General features: G+C 38.8%; 1 protein-coding gene across 4 annotated transcripts in view; it reads right to left on the bottom strand.

The window, feature by feature from the left end:
• Positions 1-198: 198 nt before the first annotated feature.
• LOC149414281 (uncharacterized) overlaps positions 199-15,957 on the bottom strand; it is a 35,408-nt gene continuing 19,649 nt past the window's right edge. For 3 of the 4 annotated variants that reach the window (XM_089643724.1, XM_089643723.1, XM_089643725.1), the window contains exons 3-13: positions 12,792-12,912; positions 12,453-12,595; positions 10,939-11,138; positions 10,275-10,375; positions 9,452-9,693; positions 7,820-7,944; positions 7,444-7,563; positions 6,778-6,959; positions 5,897-6,067; positions 4,689-4,813; positions 199-3,364 (exon numbers count right to left, since the gene is read on the bottom strand). In XM_089643724.1, the coding sequence (XP_089499850.1) occupies positions 3,219-3,364; positions 4,689-4,813; positions 5,897-6,067; positions 6,778-6,959; positions 7,444-7,563; positions 7,820-7,944; positions 9,452-9,693; positions 10,275-10,375; positions 10,939-11,138; positions 12,453-12,595; positions 12,792-12,912 (1,676 nt within the window). In that variant the 3' untranslated portion in view covers positions 199-3,218. The remainder of the gene's footprint in view (positions 3,365-4,688; positions 4,814-5,896; positions 6,068-6,777; positions 6,960-7,443; positions 7,564-7,819; positions 7,945-9,451; positions 9,694-10,274; positions 10,376-10,938; positions 11,139-12,452; positions 12,596-12,791; positions 12,913-15,957) is intronic. The other variant, XM_089643726.1, reaches the window with a different exon arrangement.

Below are 15,957 nucleotides of genomic sequence, written 5' to 3'. Positions count from 1 at the left end.
AAACTTATAGATTTTATGTATATTCATTATTTCACCTGCGCTTCATTCTTTTCCACACTGTTTGGATACTTTTAGTATCGCCCTGGTGAGATAAAACCATTGCAAATTAAAATGTTGCCTGAAATCAATGCTTAGTGACTAGATCTGAAGAACCCAACGTTCCTTCCTCTAAAATAAATTTAAAAAAAAAACAGAAAATTTGTTTCGATATATTTTTATTTCTATATAAATAAAGATTACTTTTTTAGTACACATTGCTAAACAAAGTTAGTTATAAAATATGCCTTAAATAAAATTTAAAAAAACCTAAACTGACATTTATTTACTCAATAAATATGTACAATATTTTGTCAGTTAACACCCACTTTCTGACATCCGATCGAGCTGAAGATGAAACAGATTGACTCGTTATCAGTGACAATGCGAGGAAGTTAGTTGGCCATTTGTCGATCGTAATCGACTAGTTCCAAAGTAGACCAACTTCCGACAGCTTGCACGCGGTGCATGCGATATTAATGGACTCTGAAAGGGTTGTGGCTGCGCGGCGAGTGGCTACGACACGTCTGGCCGCACGGTATAAGTCGAAAGTGTTAACCTCGCATTATTCTTTTAATTTCCTGACCAAAAAGCTGCACTTGAAGCATGAATTAAAAAAAAAGCGTATTAAATTAATTTATATAACATATAAAAAATCATATATTTTTAATAAATGTTTGTAAATCGTTTACACTGAAAAGGGGACAGTTCAGTTATTAAGACAATAAAAAAAATACACTTAAAAATGTCCATTTCATTTTGCGCAAAATCTCAACTCTGTATCAGTTTCCGACATCATTAAACAGGCCAGTCAACGTGACATGCCTTTTAAACTAAGCTAATTGAAACTATCCTAACCTAATCTAGTATAATGATAATTGCAGATGCCCGTGAAGATGAACGCTCAAATTTGTTTATAGTTGCCAGATCTAGTGGTAGACGCACAGCTAATAAGAACCAAAAGTTGTATGGAGCGGGTTTTAAAAATTGATATGGACCCTTTGCACAGCATCCTCAAAGATGACCTGAGCAAAATTTTAAATTGATTTCATTAATCACTTTAAATTTTACATCACAGATATGAGAACAATAAAAAATTCGATAAAACAGCAGACTGTAAAAAAAGATCATTTTCATAAACAATTTTCTAATATATGTTATACATACAATGCACTAAACGGACAATTACGTAACATAAGTGTGAAGGAAAACTGATGTCAACAATTTACGTATAACCTTTTTACCACAAGGCCTTAGTCCCAATGAACTTCTGTAAAATCTGTTTTGAGAAGTAAGGAAAAATAGAGCTTACTTTCACTAACAACGTACTTACTTCGGTTTATCTCTCCAGTAGAATGAGAATATTATAGACTTATGTTAACTACAGTAGAACCTCGTTAATTCGAAATCCACAGGACATCAAAAATCTAATTTCGAATTAACGAATTCCCACGTAATTCGAAATTTAAGCAAAAAAAAAAAAAATGTTGAAAATTGAGTTCCTTCCTTTGGAGTAGATTCGTGTAATACGAATTATTCCCGTGTAAATCGAATTTTCGCAGTCGATTACCGCCGCGGTCGGCCCTTCAAGTTCAGTTATCCAAAGTAAATTTGTAAAAATACCACACATTTCCATGTAAATCAAATTTTATATTTACAATTAAATCGAAATTTTGCTCCCGATTTCTGTCGACCCTTTAAATTGAGATATTTGATGTAAATTCGACTACGACACGTTTTTCTCTGGATAAAACGAATTTTCTCGGCCCTTCAAACTCGGATATTCGAAAAAAATTGGAAAAAATATGAAATTTCAGTGTAAATTGATTCACATTTACAAAATAATAATACTAATTAGGACGATGTATAACGATGGAAAAACACATTTTTTGGCATTTTACCGCCACGGCTGTCTTTTAGATTCAGATTTACGAAATTTTATGATTTATTTTTGCAATAAACTAATTTTTTCAAATAATACAAACGCAAACAAATTTACGTGTGCGGACAAAAATAAATTTCGAATTAAAAACCAATTTTTGCTGGGGATATTTTTTTGACGAAAATTTCGAATGACGTGTTTTTTTAAATTATCGGGGTTCGAATTAACGGGGTTCTACTGTATTTACGGGTTTAAAAACACAGGGGTCCATCCCTGCCGATTTCTCTTTTAATATAAGCCCCTGTGATTCTAATACTATATACATAACTAGATTTTTATTACATAATTTTATATTACACATATTATTAAACAAATAAAATAATCTCAATTCATCACTTTCTCGAGGAAAAGGCACGGCAGAGCCGTCACTGTTGTCATGTTTATTTGATATTCAAAGCAGAGAAGCTCAGACGGTGGAGTATTTACACCGATTAGGTTTAAAAAAAATGATTTGTAACGTGACTTTTTTCTTGAGCGACTGACGAATTTACGATTATATATCATATTATATTTTGACGATTTTACCTCATGACATATAGTAAAAACTTTGTTCTATCGACAATAGACTGCCGACTTACTGTCTTTCTCCTTAGCACTATAGAATACTGTGTGAAGTCACTAAAATTGTCATTTGTGAGAGTTTATTTGTATCTGTGGTCTTTCGACGCTGTCTACTTATGTCTGTTAATAATTCAGTGGTAACCACTTACGTTTATTACTTCAGTGGTATCCACTATGTGGTATGTCCCCATATTAACAGTTCAGCGTTACCCACCTATGTCCATTAACATTTGAGTGGTGTCAACTTATGTCTATTAATAGTTCAGTGGCGTCCACTTACGTTTGTTAATACTTCAGTGTTGTTCACTTATGCCTATTAATAGTTTAGTGATGTACACTTATGTCTGTTAATAGTTCAGCCCTCAACAGCTGGCTCAACGCATTTGCGCACGCACACGAGTCTCCTCTATGACAATCATTAATCTTCAGCAGTCACTTTGCTTTAGTCGCACTACGAATTCACGTCCAGTCCCGGGTGTCAGGTTATGTCGATGACGGACAGAAGGGGCACTTGGAGACGAGCAGGGAGTTAAATTTAAACTTCACTGACATAGTATGCAATCAATGTTTTCTCTTTTAGTAGACACCTTTAGGGCCACTGGTTAGATATGAGAAGTGCTGGGGAGCCCTACTTGTCCCGCTTGGACATGAGCAGGGCCGCTCCAGCGCGGGCGTGCTGCTAGTGCTGGCGGCGGCGGCGATGCGTGCTGCCGCCCCCGCGCGAGCCCGACGTCATCCAGCGCTCGTAGTTGCGCTCCTGCTTCAGCCACTGCTGGTAGCGGTACCACCATTCCTCCCACTTGATGTAGTCAGAGAGGGACAGACCTGCAAACAAACAAACATACCACAAATATCACTAAATAATAATCTTTACTGAAAATGAATAGGTCTCATTTACTAGACAAAGGGTAGAAACCGGTAGATGGCTGAGTTGGCATCATGTTTAGGTCCCAACTATTTAAAAAATAGAGGAATTTTTTTACGATCGTTGCTTACCAATTGATTTTTTGGATGCAAACATAGATAGAAGTTTTTAAAGTCACTACCGATGGTTTTTATTGTGTAAACTGTAATTACCACTTTACACAAAAATAAAAGACATTTATTTAGACAAAGGTATTATAAAAAATTATTGTCACAACACTTTTTATGTTTAATACAAAAATATTTATTAAAAAATTTGCAAAATATATATATTTTTTAATGCTAAATGTTGTATCATGTAATTATTTAATAATTTTCAGGAGAGTCTATGGTAAACCTTTATATGAAAATACAAAGCGTGGAGTTCTCTTTCTAAAACTCTTTAAATCATATATCTCATTGTAATACAAAATGAGATTTTATGAATCCGTATCAGACTGGGAGAAATATCTCTGAAAAAGACCCTAGGCGTTAACACTCAGAACATTAGAACGTCAAAAGACGTAAATATGATAATAGCGGTCAAGACATTAGAACGTCTTTTCACGTAAACGCGCGAGATTTTACAAAAATGGATTTATTTCCATCACTAGTATACGGATTCCCATGATTTAAAAAACAGAGTATCGATAATGAATAACGCTACGCGTCTGTATTCAAGAATATCTATGGAATGTAGAGGTGCATTATCTAAGTCGATTGGATCTGTCATCTTGTTCGTTCATAATTTATTGCGTTTCTAAATAATTTATTAAAAATATTTTAGTTTGGACGGTTAATATTTTGAGGTGACTAATAGTTTTTAATTATATTTCTTCAATATATAAAGTGTTATTTCTTTATGATACTCAGAAAAAAGTACATTTTTCAAGGCTTTGAAATAATGGTAAGCGATTTTTACATATTTTTGACATTTTCATAAAATGTATATTTAGAAACGCAAATATTTACGTATAACAACACAATGCGATAGTGGATTTCATAATCTTTCCAAAACATTTTTTAGAATGAGGCTACGTTTCCCAAAACGTGAGTTATGAAGCTTTTAGCAAAACTCGTAAATAACACAAAAATTATCACGTTTTGACAGTTCTCAAAGGAACACATAATAAATAAAAGTCTTTGTCTGAGAGGTTAAGATATAATTAGTTCATCTGCCCGCGAATGGCCATGTTGAATAACCGCCCCCGACTAAAGTGAAATAAACAGTTGACAGTATTCTTACCTCGGAGGTAGCCGCTTTTCTTGTAGTAGTCGTATCTGACCCGGACATCGTCCCAACACGGCATGCCCATGGGCGCCGAGGCCAGCAGCTCTTCAGGGTAGTGGCCCTCGGGGGCGGGCGAGTGCCTGGGGAACAGATACACAGCTCTTATATTGCACCACTTCGTACAGGAATATTCATGGAAAGGAAGGTGCGGAATACTAACGGAAAGTATAGGGAATGGTTCGTGCCTGGGGTAAGGCCAACTTGGTCAGTTTCAACGTCTCAAAAACCCAAGCGTGTCTGATTTCGGCAAAGAGGGAGATCGATGACTATCTGGTGCAATTTGATGGGAGCACTCTCCCCAATAAAGACTCCATTGAAATGCTTGGAGTTACTATATCAGACCAGCTCAAGTATCGGGGATCCATAGAAGCCCGAGTAAATCAGGCCTCCAAGAAGTTGGGCGTCTTGTACATGGCTAGGAGATTCTTCAACAGTGACCAGCTGCTGACCCTGTACAAGTCTCAAGTTCGCCCAACTATTGAATTTGGAAGCCACCTTTGGGCTGGTGCCCCAAAATACTTAATAAACCTGCTTGAATCTGTGCAAAGGAGAGCGATCCGTCTGATTGACAATCCGTTGTTAATAGACCGATTGCCTTCTCTAATGCATAGACGCAATGTAGGCATGCTGTGTCTGTTCTACAGGTATTTGAATGGAGCCTGCTCCAAAGAGCTAGCAGCATTGATTCCTGATGCACCGGTGCACGTGCGCGAAACTCGACGGACACGAGCTGAACACCCGTTCACGGTTGACGTTGGCTTCATGAGAACGGGCCGTTTTTACGACTCGTTTTTGTGTAAGTCGGCTCGTATGTGGAACGAGCTACCGGCATCTGTTTTTCCTCCCTCCTATAATCCGAGCCTCTTCAAGGCCCGCATTAACGAAACTGAAGGGAAAGTGAGTCTAAGGTGAAAGGAAGGTGGGGAATACTAAGGGAAAGGGGGAAAGAAGTATAATTGAAGGGTTAGTGAAGGGAAAGTGAAGGAAAAGTGAAGTAAAGGTCAAGTGTAGAAAAAGCGAATGAAAGGTGGGGGACATTAAAGTGGGAAGGGGAGGGAAAGAAAAATTGAAGAAAAAGTGTAGGGAAAGTGAAAGTAGCTAGGAGCTGGATAAAGAAGTAAAGTATACATTCGTTGGTTGGTTTGTGGGGTTAAGTAACTTACGCTCCGCGCACGGGGGGCTCTTCGTCCTGCTGCGCCTGTCGCTCCTCGATGCGCACGCTCAAGGAGCCCCCCTCGCCTGGACCCCGCCGCGTGATGTGCATATTCTCCATGAGGCTGCAGCGGTCCGCCGACCACTGGGCCATCTTGCCAAAACGCTCAGACAACGTCAGCCTGGAAACGGAAACATAACATGAGTAAATAAATAAATAAGAAAGGACTTAATTCAAACTTAAAACAACTCAATTGCTGTCAAACTTGTTGTGAAATCAGATATGAGCGCATCAGCAGAATGCTGCCAAATCATTACATAATAATAATAATAATAAATTGATTTTGATGTGCAGGAGAGATGGGGCATTTAGATGGTAATTAGCCTAATTACGATATAAATTTTCAAATTAAATCTCTGTTTGAACAAAACGAAAGACTCTTTCTGAATAAAATATTACAAACGTACATTTACAATTGGAAATATTAAAATTTAGATTTCAAATATTGAGAAATTTTTTTGTGATTGTTTTTTCTTGTAAACTGTAAAAATAAAACTTTATAAGAAACTAGAAAACTACACAAACATATTATGAATAACTGTCACTTCATTTTTTTTAACTTTTCATATAAAAATAATTAATAATATTTTACAAACTTTGACAAATGTTTCACTGTTATGCAAGCAATGGCGGTAGATTACTTTTTGGATTACATTACAATTATTTGGAAGTGTTTATGGTAAACTATGAAACGGTAAAGAAAACCATAGTGTTACCACTTCACTGCTTAAATCATATATCTCACAGTAATAGATTTATGAGTCCGTATCTTGTACAGTAGTTTGTGCCATAAGAATACTATTGTACTAAAGAGTGTATAATGTTAGTGACCTGGTGTCGGGGGGGTGCTGCGTGCTGTCCTCCTCGCTGCTGGAGTCGTCCTCGCCACTGCTGTCTCCGGCCAGGGCGGCCGCGATGGCCCCCGGGCTGACGGTGCCTTCTTCGCGCTCCTTGCGCGCCGCCGCCTCCTTCTTCTTAGGCCGCTCGCCTTCCTTCTTGATGCGCGTCTTCAGCTAATAACAATATTATGTTAGCCATTTCAAGCCATGTTTCTGTCGACTTGTTAATTTTCAATAATAAATAAAAGGTTCCATAACAAAACGGAACATTTAAGGAAAGGGAGTGAACGAAAAAAACTAACTTATTCTTTTATCTATTGTGTTTTCCAATTACAAAAAAAACACCAGAAATATGAATCTGCTGAACAAAGCTGGTATCAATGCCAAAAGTGGTCCATAATTGTTTTTTGTAAATTTTACATAGTTTTTTGTACATGCTACAAAGTTTTTTATACTTGTTACATAGGTTTTTGGACAAGTTACATAATTTTTTTAACATGTTACAAAGTTTTTTTTTATGCTCTAGCGACTATCAAACCAGGCTTATGCCCAGATAGATGTAAAATGGTGGTGATAAAACTGGTATCCAAGTTATGGTTATTTAGTTGTCAGAATCAGATAGTTGCCAATATTGAGGGATTGTATAGTTGTGGGGTACCTTGTGGGGCCTTTCTGGCGGGGGTGGAGAGGAGGGCTGTACCACACCCTTGTGGGGGGCAGGGGGGCGACCCCCCTTATGGTTGGGGGCCAGCTGCGTCCGCTGCCACTCCAGCACCTGCTGGTCGAGACCACAAGTATCAAACAAACATCCGTACATCCAAACAACCAACACCTTTCATATTTCAGCAAGGGATATTCCAAACTCCTTGATGACAATCTGGTCTCCTTTAAATGCCAGTGTATCCGTATCTGATATGCTAATAACTCACAGCACGCTAGTCTCAATTTTATGGTATTTTGTTAAACAGCTTGGCTCTGATATTGGGGCCCGATAACAACAAACGGAAGTATGGTACGGTAGAAAATACACAAACCTTTTCGTCCCTGGTGCGTTTCTTGGCCGAGTTGGCCTCCAGATCCCTGGACGTGAGCGGCGCGCTCGGCGGGGCCGAAGCTTTGGGTTTCTTTGTGCCCGACACATTCACCCGAGACGGCGGTCCTGCAACAACAATTATATTATTTATATGTACTACAATCTGTAGGTGATTTTAAATTTAATTTCTCAATTCATAACTTATTTTAGTAAAAGGAGGAAAAATTGTTGTAAGTAAAGAAAAAAATTGTTTTTCTAGTAGGATATGTTATTAGGTTTATGAAGAAATAATAAAAACAGTTTATATATATTCGTAAAAACATTTTTTTATCGCAGTGGTTTTTCGAATAGTTTTTATTTTAGACTCGCTGTACCCCACCACGGGATGCTGTGGCCAGATAATAGCTCGTGTTACTTTTATGCTACGTATACATACACGAGTAAAACTGCCGAACTGAACCTCATCTTATGGGAAAGGAACGAAGCAACCGCAAATGGAGCGAAACACCGCTTGCAGTTGCTTCGTTCTTTTCTCGTAATTCGTGGCTCGGTTCGCGTTTCGGTTCGCAAATGTATATGTACCATAGACATATGAATATTAGTAGACCTGCCCTAAGTGATTAAAAGCGTATTATCCCCACTCCCCATACCGGTTCCATTGGAGCCGGCTGTGCTCGCGTATGGCCTCAAGTGAAATTTGAAAACGTGACGTCATCATTCTTGTGCGAACTATGGTCGAGGCATCATCGGTTCATTTTACGAAATAACACGGCAAAATGTTGACTTGTGTTATGAAAACTTGTAAAAATAGATGTGAAAAGGAGAATAAACCCAATTGTCGTATTACATTCCATAAGTAAGCATTATTTTACTTTATTTTAAGCTTATTCACACCGTATTATATGGATCAGTTTTAGAAACATATACTATCACATCACAATGTAGCGATTCTCAAGTGTGCTCATCGTTGTTTACTGGGGTAAATAAATTATGAAACATTTGTAAAAGTGTCTTAACTAAATACTCTGAAACTAACTACGACTCTGTAAATAGAAGAAATTTACTTTGCCGAATTTGGACTTCGCAAATTAGTTCATAACGTGGCGAGTAATTTGCGCTCCCATGTAAAAATGTCTATTCATTCAAAAGCAGATTTTACTTTTAAGAAGTAAATGGTGATATTATAATGCGAAATGCCTATTTACTGTCAGATTGATTTATTGACGAATCACAGTCAGCTTTACCCCCTTCGTTCTTCAACAGTTGATTTTACCCCTCGCCATTATCTTCTCGTCTATTAATTCCTATGTCTGTGATATGTACCATTACGTCCAACAAATCATTTTTCTTCAATAGATGTTTTTTTAGAAGAGCATGTTTTTACCTGTCACTTGTGAACACTATATAATATAGGTTATATAAAAACACACGCATATTCGAATGCAACATTGTGTCAAAATTTCAAAGCAATCGGTGAAGAATCGCAAAAATATTAAATCCTAGTTTATATCTTAACATTTGAACAAAACTCATCAAGGTCTGGGGGGGTTTTCAGAATTTTCCTACTGCCGCGTGCAAGAGGTTAAAGGGGTTCCACTGTTGATGCACAGCACGGTGAAGGTGGGTGACTCACCGGGTGCCGGCGCACCCCTCCTCAGGCTGAGAGTGGAGGGGCCGGCGTTGGCGTTGCCAGAGTTGAGCGGCTTGGTCAGGCGCTGCGTCTTGCCCCCCGCCGCCCCCTGCTGCTGCGGAGGGTGGTGCGGGGGCGGGGCGGGGTGTCCGTTGGCAGCGGTGCCGGGATGTGCGGGAGCCGCGCGCCCGGGGTGCGGGGGTTGCGGGCGGGACGACGAGCGCGGTACGGAGAACGAACGAGACCTGGAAGATTCAAATAAAATACTACCAGTTCTCTCAACAGAAGACCTCGCGTTCAAAAATGCATGTTTCTATTTTTCTCCTAGGCATCTAAATACCTACCTACTTAATTAAAAACCACAACTATTTAAAGGTCAGTATTACATGCATAATCAGTTTGTGCAAAATTGATTGCGAACAAAATTAACAAGTAATTCATTGTATATACGTTTGTGCGGTCTACCATTTTGCCTAAACTTATTTATATTATATATTCGGTCATATTCGAATGGTTATGAGTACAGCTTCAGCTAGCCGGTCTACAGGCCAACAGCCGAGTATGACTTTCTTCCCTCAAGAGTTTTCTATGGAACGGACATATGTCCAGCAAGATATTCATAGTAATAATCTTACGATAATAAATAAACTCATAATCCCAGACTGACAAAACTAATCACATTAAACTCCCGATCATCAAGTGTATATGTACCTATAAAGAAGAGAATTATCAGTATACTACACTGTATGTGATTATACCAGAAGGTTTACAGAAACAGAACGTTGCCGAACTAGGACCAAACTGCGCAAAGGCATGTTGTATTTACCTGGAGCGATGGTGTTTGCTGGTATGCTTGTTCATGGAGCACACGGAGCAGGAGTCATCCGAGCAACTGCTGAGCGACGACGCTATCGGAGAGCGGGCAGCCTGGAAATAACACGACCACCCATCAGCAAAAGAAAAGATTCGCACACACGCTTCTTTCTAATGAACTCAAAAAAATTTTTTTAGCAACTAAAGAAAAAAACTTTTACAGTCAGATTCATTCTTCGGGTCGACATATTGTAAAAGACATTTCAGCTAACAGTCCTAACAAAAATTTAAAAAAAAAGACACCATCATTTAAAAAATAAAATTATTTTTAAATACTTCTCGCCTTGAACATGTTCTCTCAGTGTGCATAATATTGAATATATTAGGGAAACCTTCTGCAGTGATTACCACTCGCGGTGTTCCTCAGGTCCAGAAGATCTGTTAATTGTTAACCAGCTTATCCCAAGTAGTTTCAATTTGAAATGATAGAAATATTGATTACAGTCAATATTGCGACCACATTGTTTGGTCCTTCGAGCCGGATCTCAACCAGCAGCCTATGGATTTACAGTCCAGAATATAGTTGCGTCAACACGCCTACTTTTGCAAATGATAATGGTGATAATTAAAAAATAAATAATATGGATGACGTTGATCTTTGGCGTCAAATTACACACCCTCCTCTGCGGCGGTGGTGAGGGGGGTCTGCCCCTGCCACTCGTCCCCCTCGGCCTCTCCCCGCGGTTGTCTCGCTGGTCCCTCTCCCTGTCCCGCTCCCTCTCCCTCTCCCTGTCTCTCTCCCGCTCCCTGTCCCGGGACGATGAGACGACCGGCTGGGACGACGGGGGCTCGGGGCGGCGATGGGACTGCATCCCGCCTGGAATGTAACACACGGGTTATTACCAGTATTTATTTTATTTTTACAAACAGTTAATAATAGACCAAAGCATTGTAAAGCGAATGATAACCTATAACAGCGGTTCCCAATTTTTTTCTGCCTTGGAACCCTAAATGTTTCGATCTTCTTTAGGCGAAACCCCAACTACTATACTGAAATCATAATTAGCAATTATGAAAATACAAACCAAATTCATCTTACATTTACCTTATTATTACACTAATTATTGTCTCATTACGTTTCATGTTTGACTTAAAATATAATTATTTTGAAAAACTTCCACAACATGTCATCCATTCTACTAATATAGAGTAGTGGAAGCATGGAACTAACTTCCACAACATGTCATCCATTCTACTAACATAGAGTAGTGGAAGCATGGAACTAACTTCCACAACATGTCATCCATTCTACTAATATAAACCTATTTAAAGCTCAATTGGATTCTTATTTGGAGAGAAGAAAAGAGTAATTTATTTTGAATTTAAAACAACTCAATTACTCTTGAATTATTGTGAAATCAGATATGAGCGCATCAGCAGAATGCTGCCTGTATCATAATATCAGGTATTAACAAGAAACCGTTAGTACACCATGAGAAGAACATAATGCATAATGCTATCCTAGAGAGACTAAGTGGAGAGATACCATCATTCAGAACGTCGTGTTTGGTGACCAAACTTGAATAGCCTTCTCCAAACATTTCTCACTATTTACAGCCTCACACAGTACCACAATTTGAGAATGCAGAATGGTATACTGGCTCTCAACAGTTGGGACTCAGTGCTATCTTCTTCTTCTTCTTCAATGGCGCTACAGCCCATTTCGAGCCTTGGTCTCCTTTAACATGAGCCTCCACCGCCCTCTGTCCTCGGCCGTCGTCTTCCAATCTGCAACATGGAGTAGTCCTCTGGCATCTTTCCTGACATCGTCCTCCCATCTCAGCCTAGGTCTGCTCGCCTTTCGTTTGGGTGTCCTGTTAGAACCTTCTTTGGTACACGTGTGCTTGGCATTCGGTGCACATGTCCGGCCCATCTTAGTCTTAGTCTGGGAGCTTGGTAGATGTCATATAGCTCCTTATTGTGGCGGATTCTCCATGCCTCTCCCTCTCGCACCGCTCCTAACATTCTTCCAAGTACCTTTCTTTCGAAGGTGTCCAGCCGTTCCGCAGACTTTGCTGTCAGTGTTCCCGCCTCACATCCATAGGCCAAGACCGTTCTAATAATTGTTTTATACAGGGTGTGTGGGGACTCAGTGCTATATTTGCATAAATAAAAACATTGCATCACTTACCGTTGTCACGCCGGGGGTGGTGGGGGGTGGTGGTGGACACCTGCGGGGGTGAACGGCGAGCCGGGCGGGGCGAGCGAGATCGGCGAGGGGATGGCGAGCGGTCCTGCTCCAGGTACAGCTGCTTATAGCCCGTGTGGCGCCATCTACACAACATACAATAAAACATTGGATAAGATGGATCGAAGTGATGCGTGGGAAAAAGGCAGGGCAATATTTAATAATAACATTATAAGAAATTAAGCATTATAATATTTGCACCATTCACTTCTGATCCAATGAAAAATTGATGCAACCCGTCCACCGTAATGCGATAGAAAATTGGAGAATAGTGTGTCTCACCTGTTGGGATCCTTCTCCTCCACCTCGAGGAGTTTCCGGTCCCAACTTCCCGGGGATCCGGCTCGGGCCCTCTTCATCACATTGTCAATCTCCTTGCGGCGGCCGGCCGGCAGGGACGGGTCTAAACAAACAACACAAACAAAATAAAAAGTGCCTTTTTCATTTATGGTTATCAATTTTAATTCAGTTGGAAATTAATGAAAACTCCAACAATCCAAAATTCCAATTATGTATTATAGAATACAGAATTACAAGTTAGTATAATAATTATGCAGCGAAAAAGAAACCCCAGAGATATCCAAATTATTCATTCGGAAACATCATAATACTTTAAGGACCTTTGGGCAAATTTTAAGAAAATAATAAGTTTTCAATTTATCCGGAAATCAATAAAGGCGCAGGTAATTGATTTTCACTTTAATAGAAATACTATAAATATATTGTATGTAAGAGGCTTCACTACAGTTTGATACAGCCTTTGGAAGGTGAAACAGCTGTCACGCGTAATAATAATTAAACACCAGAACTTGTTTATAAATAAACTGTTTTTATATAAATTGAATACACAGATTCCTTTCAAATTTTGACACAACATTGCATTTGAATACATTCGTGTTTTTATGAACCTAAATTGGTTCCAATGAGTTCCAATTGTTCCAAATGTTACAATTCCAACTCCTCAAAATGACAATTCAACACACCTTTAAAAGGCGGTATAAAGTCATCAATAATGATGAAACAAAAACCAGGTTAACCTGTGGTGTGCCAGAAAATTCCAAGCTCAATTTAATTCCAAAATCAAACGTCAAGTGTCCACTTAAATTTTTTTTCTGTCGCATTAAATAAGTATAATATGGTAACAATTCTTACAGATTTCGGTAGTTTATACAACTGTTGTTACTAATAATATTATTTTGTACAAGAAACCTGTAAATAAATAATGCTAAAAATATAATTATTCATCATTACGTAAAAATTTTGACATTTCTTACGAAGTTAATTTTCATCAATTTTCTTGGGTGAAATATTATAAAAATTACATCAAAATAATGTAGATAAAACTATCTTTCTGATGATACCTCAAATCTATTATTTCCACAATCAATTTATATCAAAAATAATGAAAGAAGACTCTTTGACACTAAAAACGCGACAAATATTTCGTTGGCATTCCACAGAAAAATTCTTTGTAAAAAATCTTTGTAAAGCTAGAAGTCATTCCGGTATTTGCTGCGTAAAGAACGAGAATAGCCCAAGCGATTGTGACCTTGTTCTTCATACAAATTCCTTATACATAAGGGTCAAAATCGCACATATTTTTTTTTTTTTTTTTAATTCGTAGATAATGTGCAGCACTCACATATGCGGTCCCGGCATATGACGAGTAATAGTTACATATGTGACCTAGTTTTTGTTTCATCACTTTTCATAACTTTATAACACTTTTTATAGGTGTGATGAATAGTCATTTTGATGATTTATCCGGTCACCACCTAAATTATATAGATGTCACCTGTGACAGGTAAAAAAAAAACACGCTTTTTTGAAAAACAGCGTAATCCGTTGGACGTAAAAGCAACATGCGCTATTGTTTTTCTATCTGCATAGGCAGACTGTGCCACAACAACGCGTGGCGGGGGTACAGCTAGTTGAATATATAAAAGATGATTCCCTACTTTAAAACGGGAATTTAATTTAACCTAATAGACTGGTTCACATCCTATCTAGGTGATAGAACGCAACAAGTAGATATAAATAATAATTTAAGCAATAGGAAACCAATCTCTTTTGGGGTTCCGCAAGGTAGTGTGCTTGGACCAATATTGTTTTTAATCTACATCAATGATTTGTGTAATTTAAATATTCCAGGTAACATTGTTAGTTTCGCGGACGATACTGCTTTAATATTTGAGGGTAAAACCTGGAGAGATGCTTTTAACAATTGTGACTTAGGATTAAGAGCAGTAAAGAGTTGGCTGAATAATAAAATCTTAACTTTGAATACAGTAAAAACTAAATATGTGACATTTAGTATGTTGGACTATTTTAATATTTCACATCAATGGCAACACTGGCTCGTGGAGAATCTGTCGATCACCACAAGTACCGCCGATGATGACGAAGCAAAGAGCTTTCCGGTGTTAGCGTTCGCCCCCACCAGTCGCTCTACCTTTTTGCCACCGTTTACCGTGTAAAACGTGTATTGTATTTCGTAAAAATAGCTCCGACCATTAAAGATTATCTCCCATATCCACTGAACACAGATTTACGGAATTGGAAGCCACCGTAAATCACGGGGACCTTTTAATCAACTTGCTGGTAACTACAAAGGTCCAACATTAGTAAAAGCCCTTTCTACACAATCATACATGGTTTTACCACACATACGCTTCAAGGATCTACTTTCACCCTTCGCCACTGCTATACATCAGGTTAGGTACCAACACTCCATTGTGGACTGTTAGTTTAGCTTCTTTGGACAATTTTTTGTTAGTTCCAACTGCATTCAGTCCTCCATTAATGGACTAACTAACTAACCATCAGGCCTTTTTCCGCAGGGGTAGGCAGAGAGGACGGACTGCCAAACAACTTGGTCTTGGCACACACTTCTTGCCTCATTCACATTCATACATGGTCTTATACATACTCTTCTATTATTCTGACTCTTGACATGGCCCGACTCGAGTATCGGATTCACTTGGTCGTGCCATGTCTTCCTCGGGCGTCCCCGACTTCTGTACCATTTGCATCATATATCCTCCTTACACTCCTATCTTCGCTCATTCGCTCTACATGCCCAAACCATCTAAGCGTCCCTTTCTTAATCTTACTCATTATGCTTACATCAGCCTTGCACTCTTTGCGGATCTCCACATTCATCACACGATCAAACATGGTTTTACCACACATACGCCTCAGGGATCTCATTTCAACAGCATTCAATCTACTTTCATCCTTTCTTTTCCAGTTCCATGCCTCACTTCCATACATCAGGGTAGGTACCAGCACTCCATTGTGGACTGCTAACTTCGCTTCTTTGGACAATTTTTTGTTAGCACCAAGTGCGTTTATTCCTCCATTAATGGAATTACCTGCATTTACTCTTCTTTCAATATCTCTGTCAGCCTTCCCATCTCTCTAGAACATACTTCCCAAATACACAAAC

Source organism: Hesperophylax consimilis, chromosome 20 (assembly GCF_061612785.1).
Source record: "Hesperophylax consimilis isolate HC1 chromosome 20, BYU_Hcon_1.0, whole genome shotgun sequence".
In the NCBI taxonomy this organism is placed as follows: Eukaryota; Metazoa; Arthropoda; class Insecta; order Trichoptera; family Limnephilidae; genus Hesperophylax; species Hesperophylax consimilis.
The sequence above is the reverse complement of the archived record's forward strand: the minus strand, read 5'-3'. Positions and strand labels throughout refer to the sequence as shown.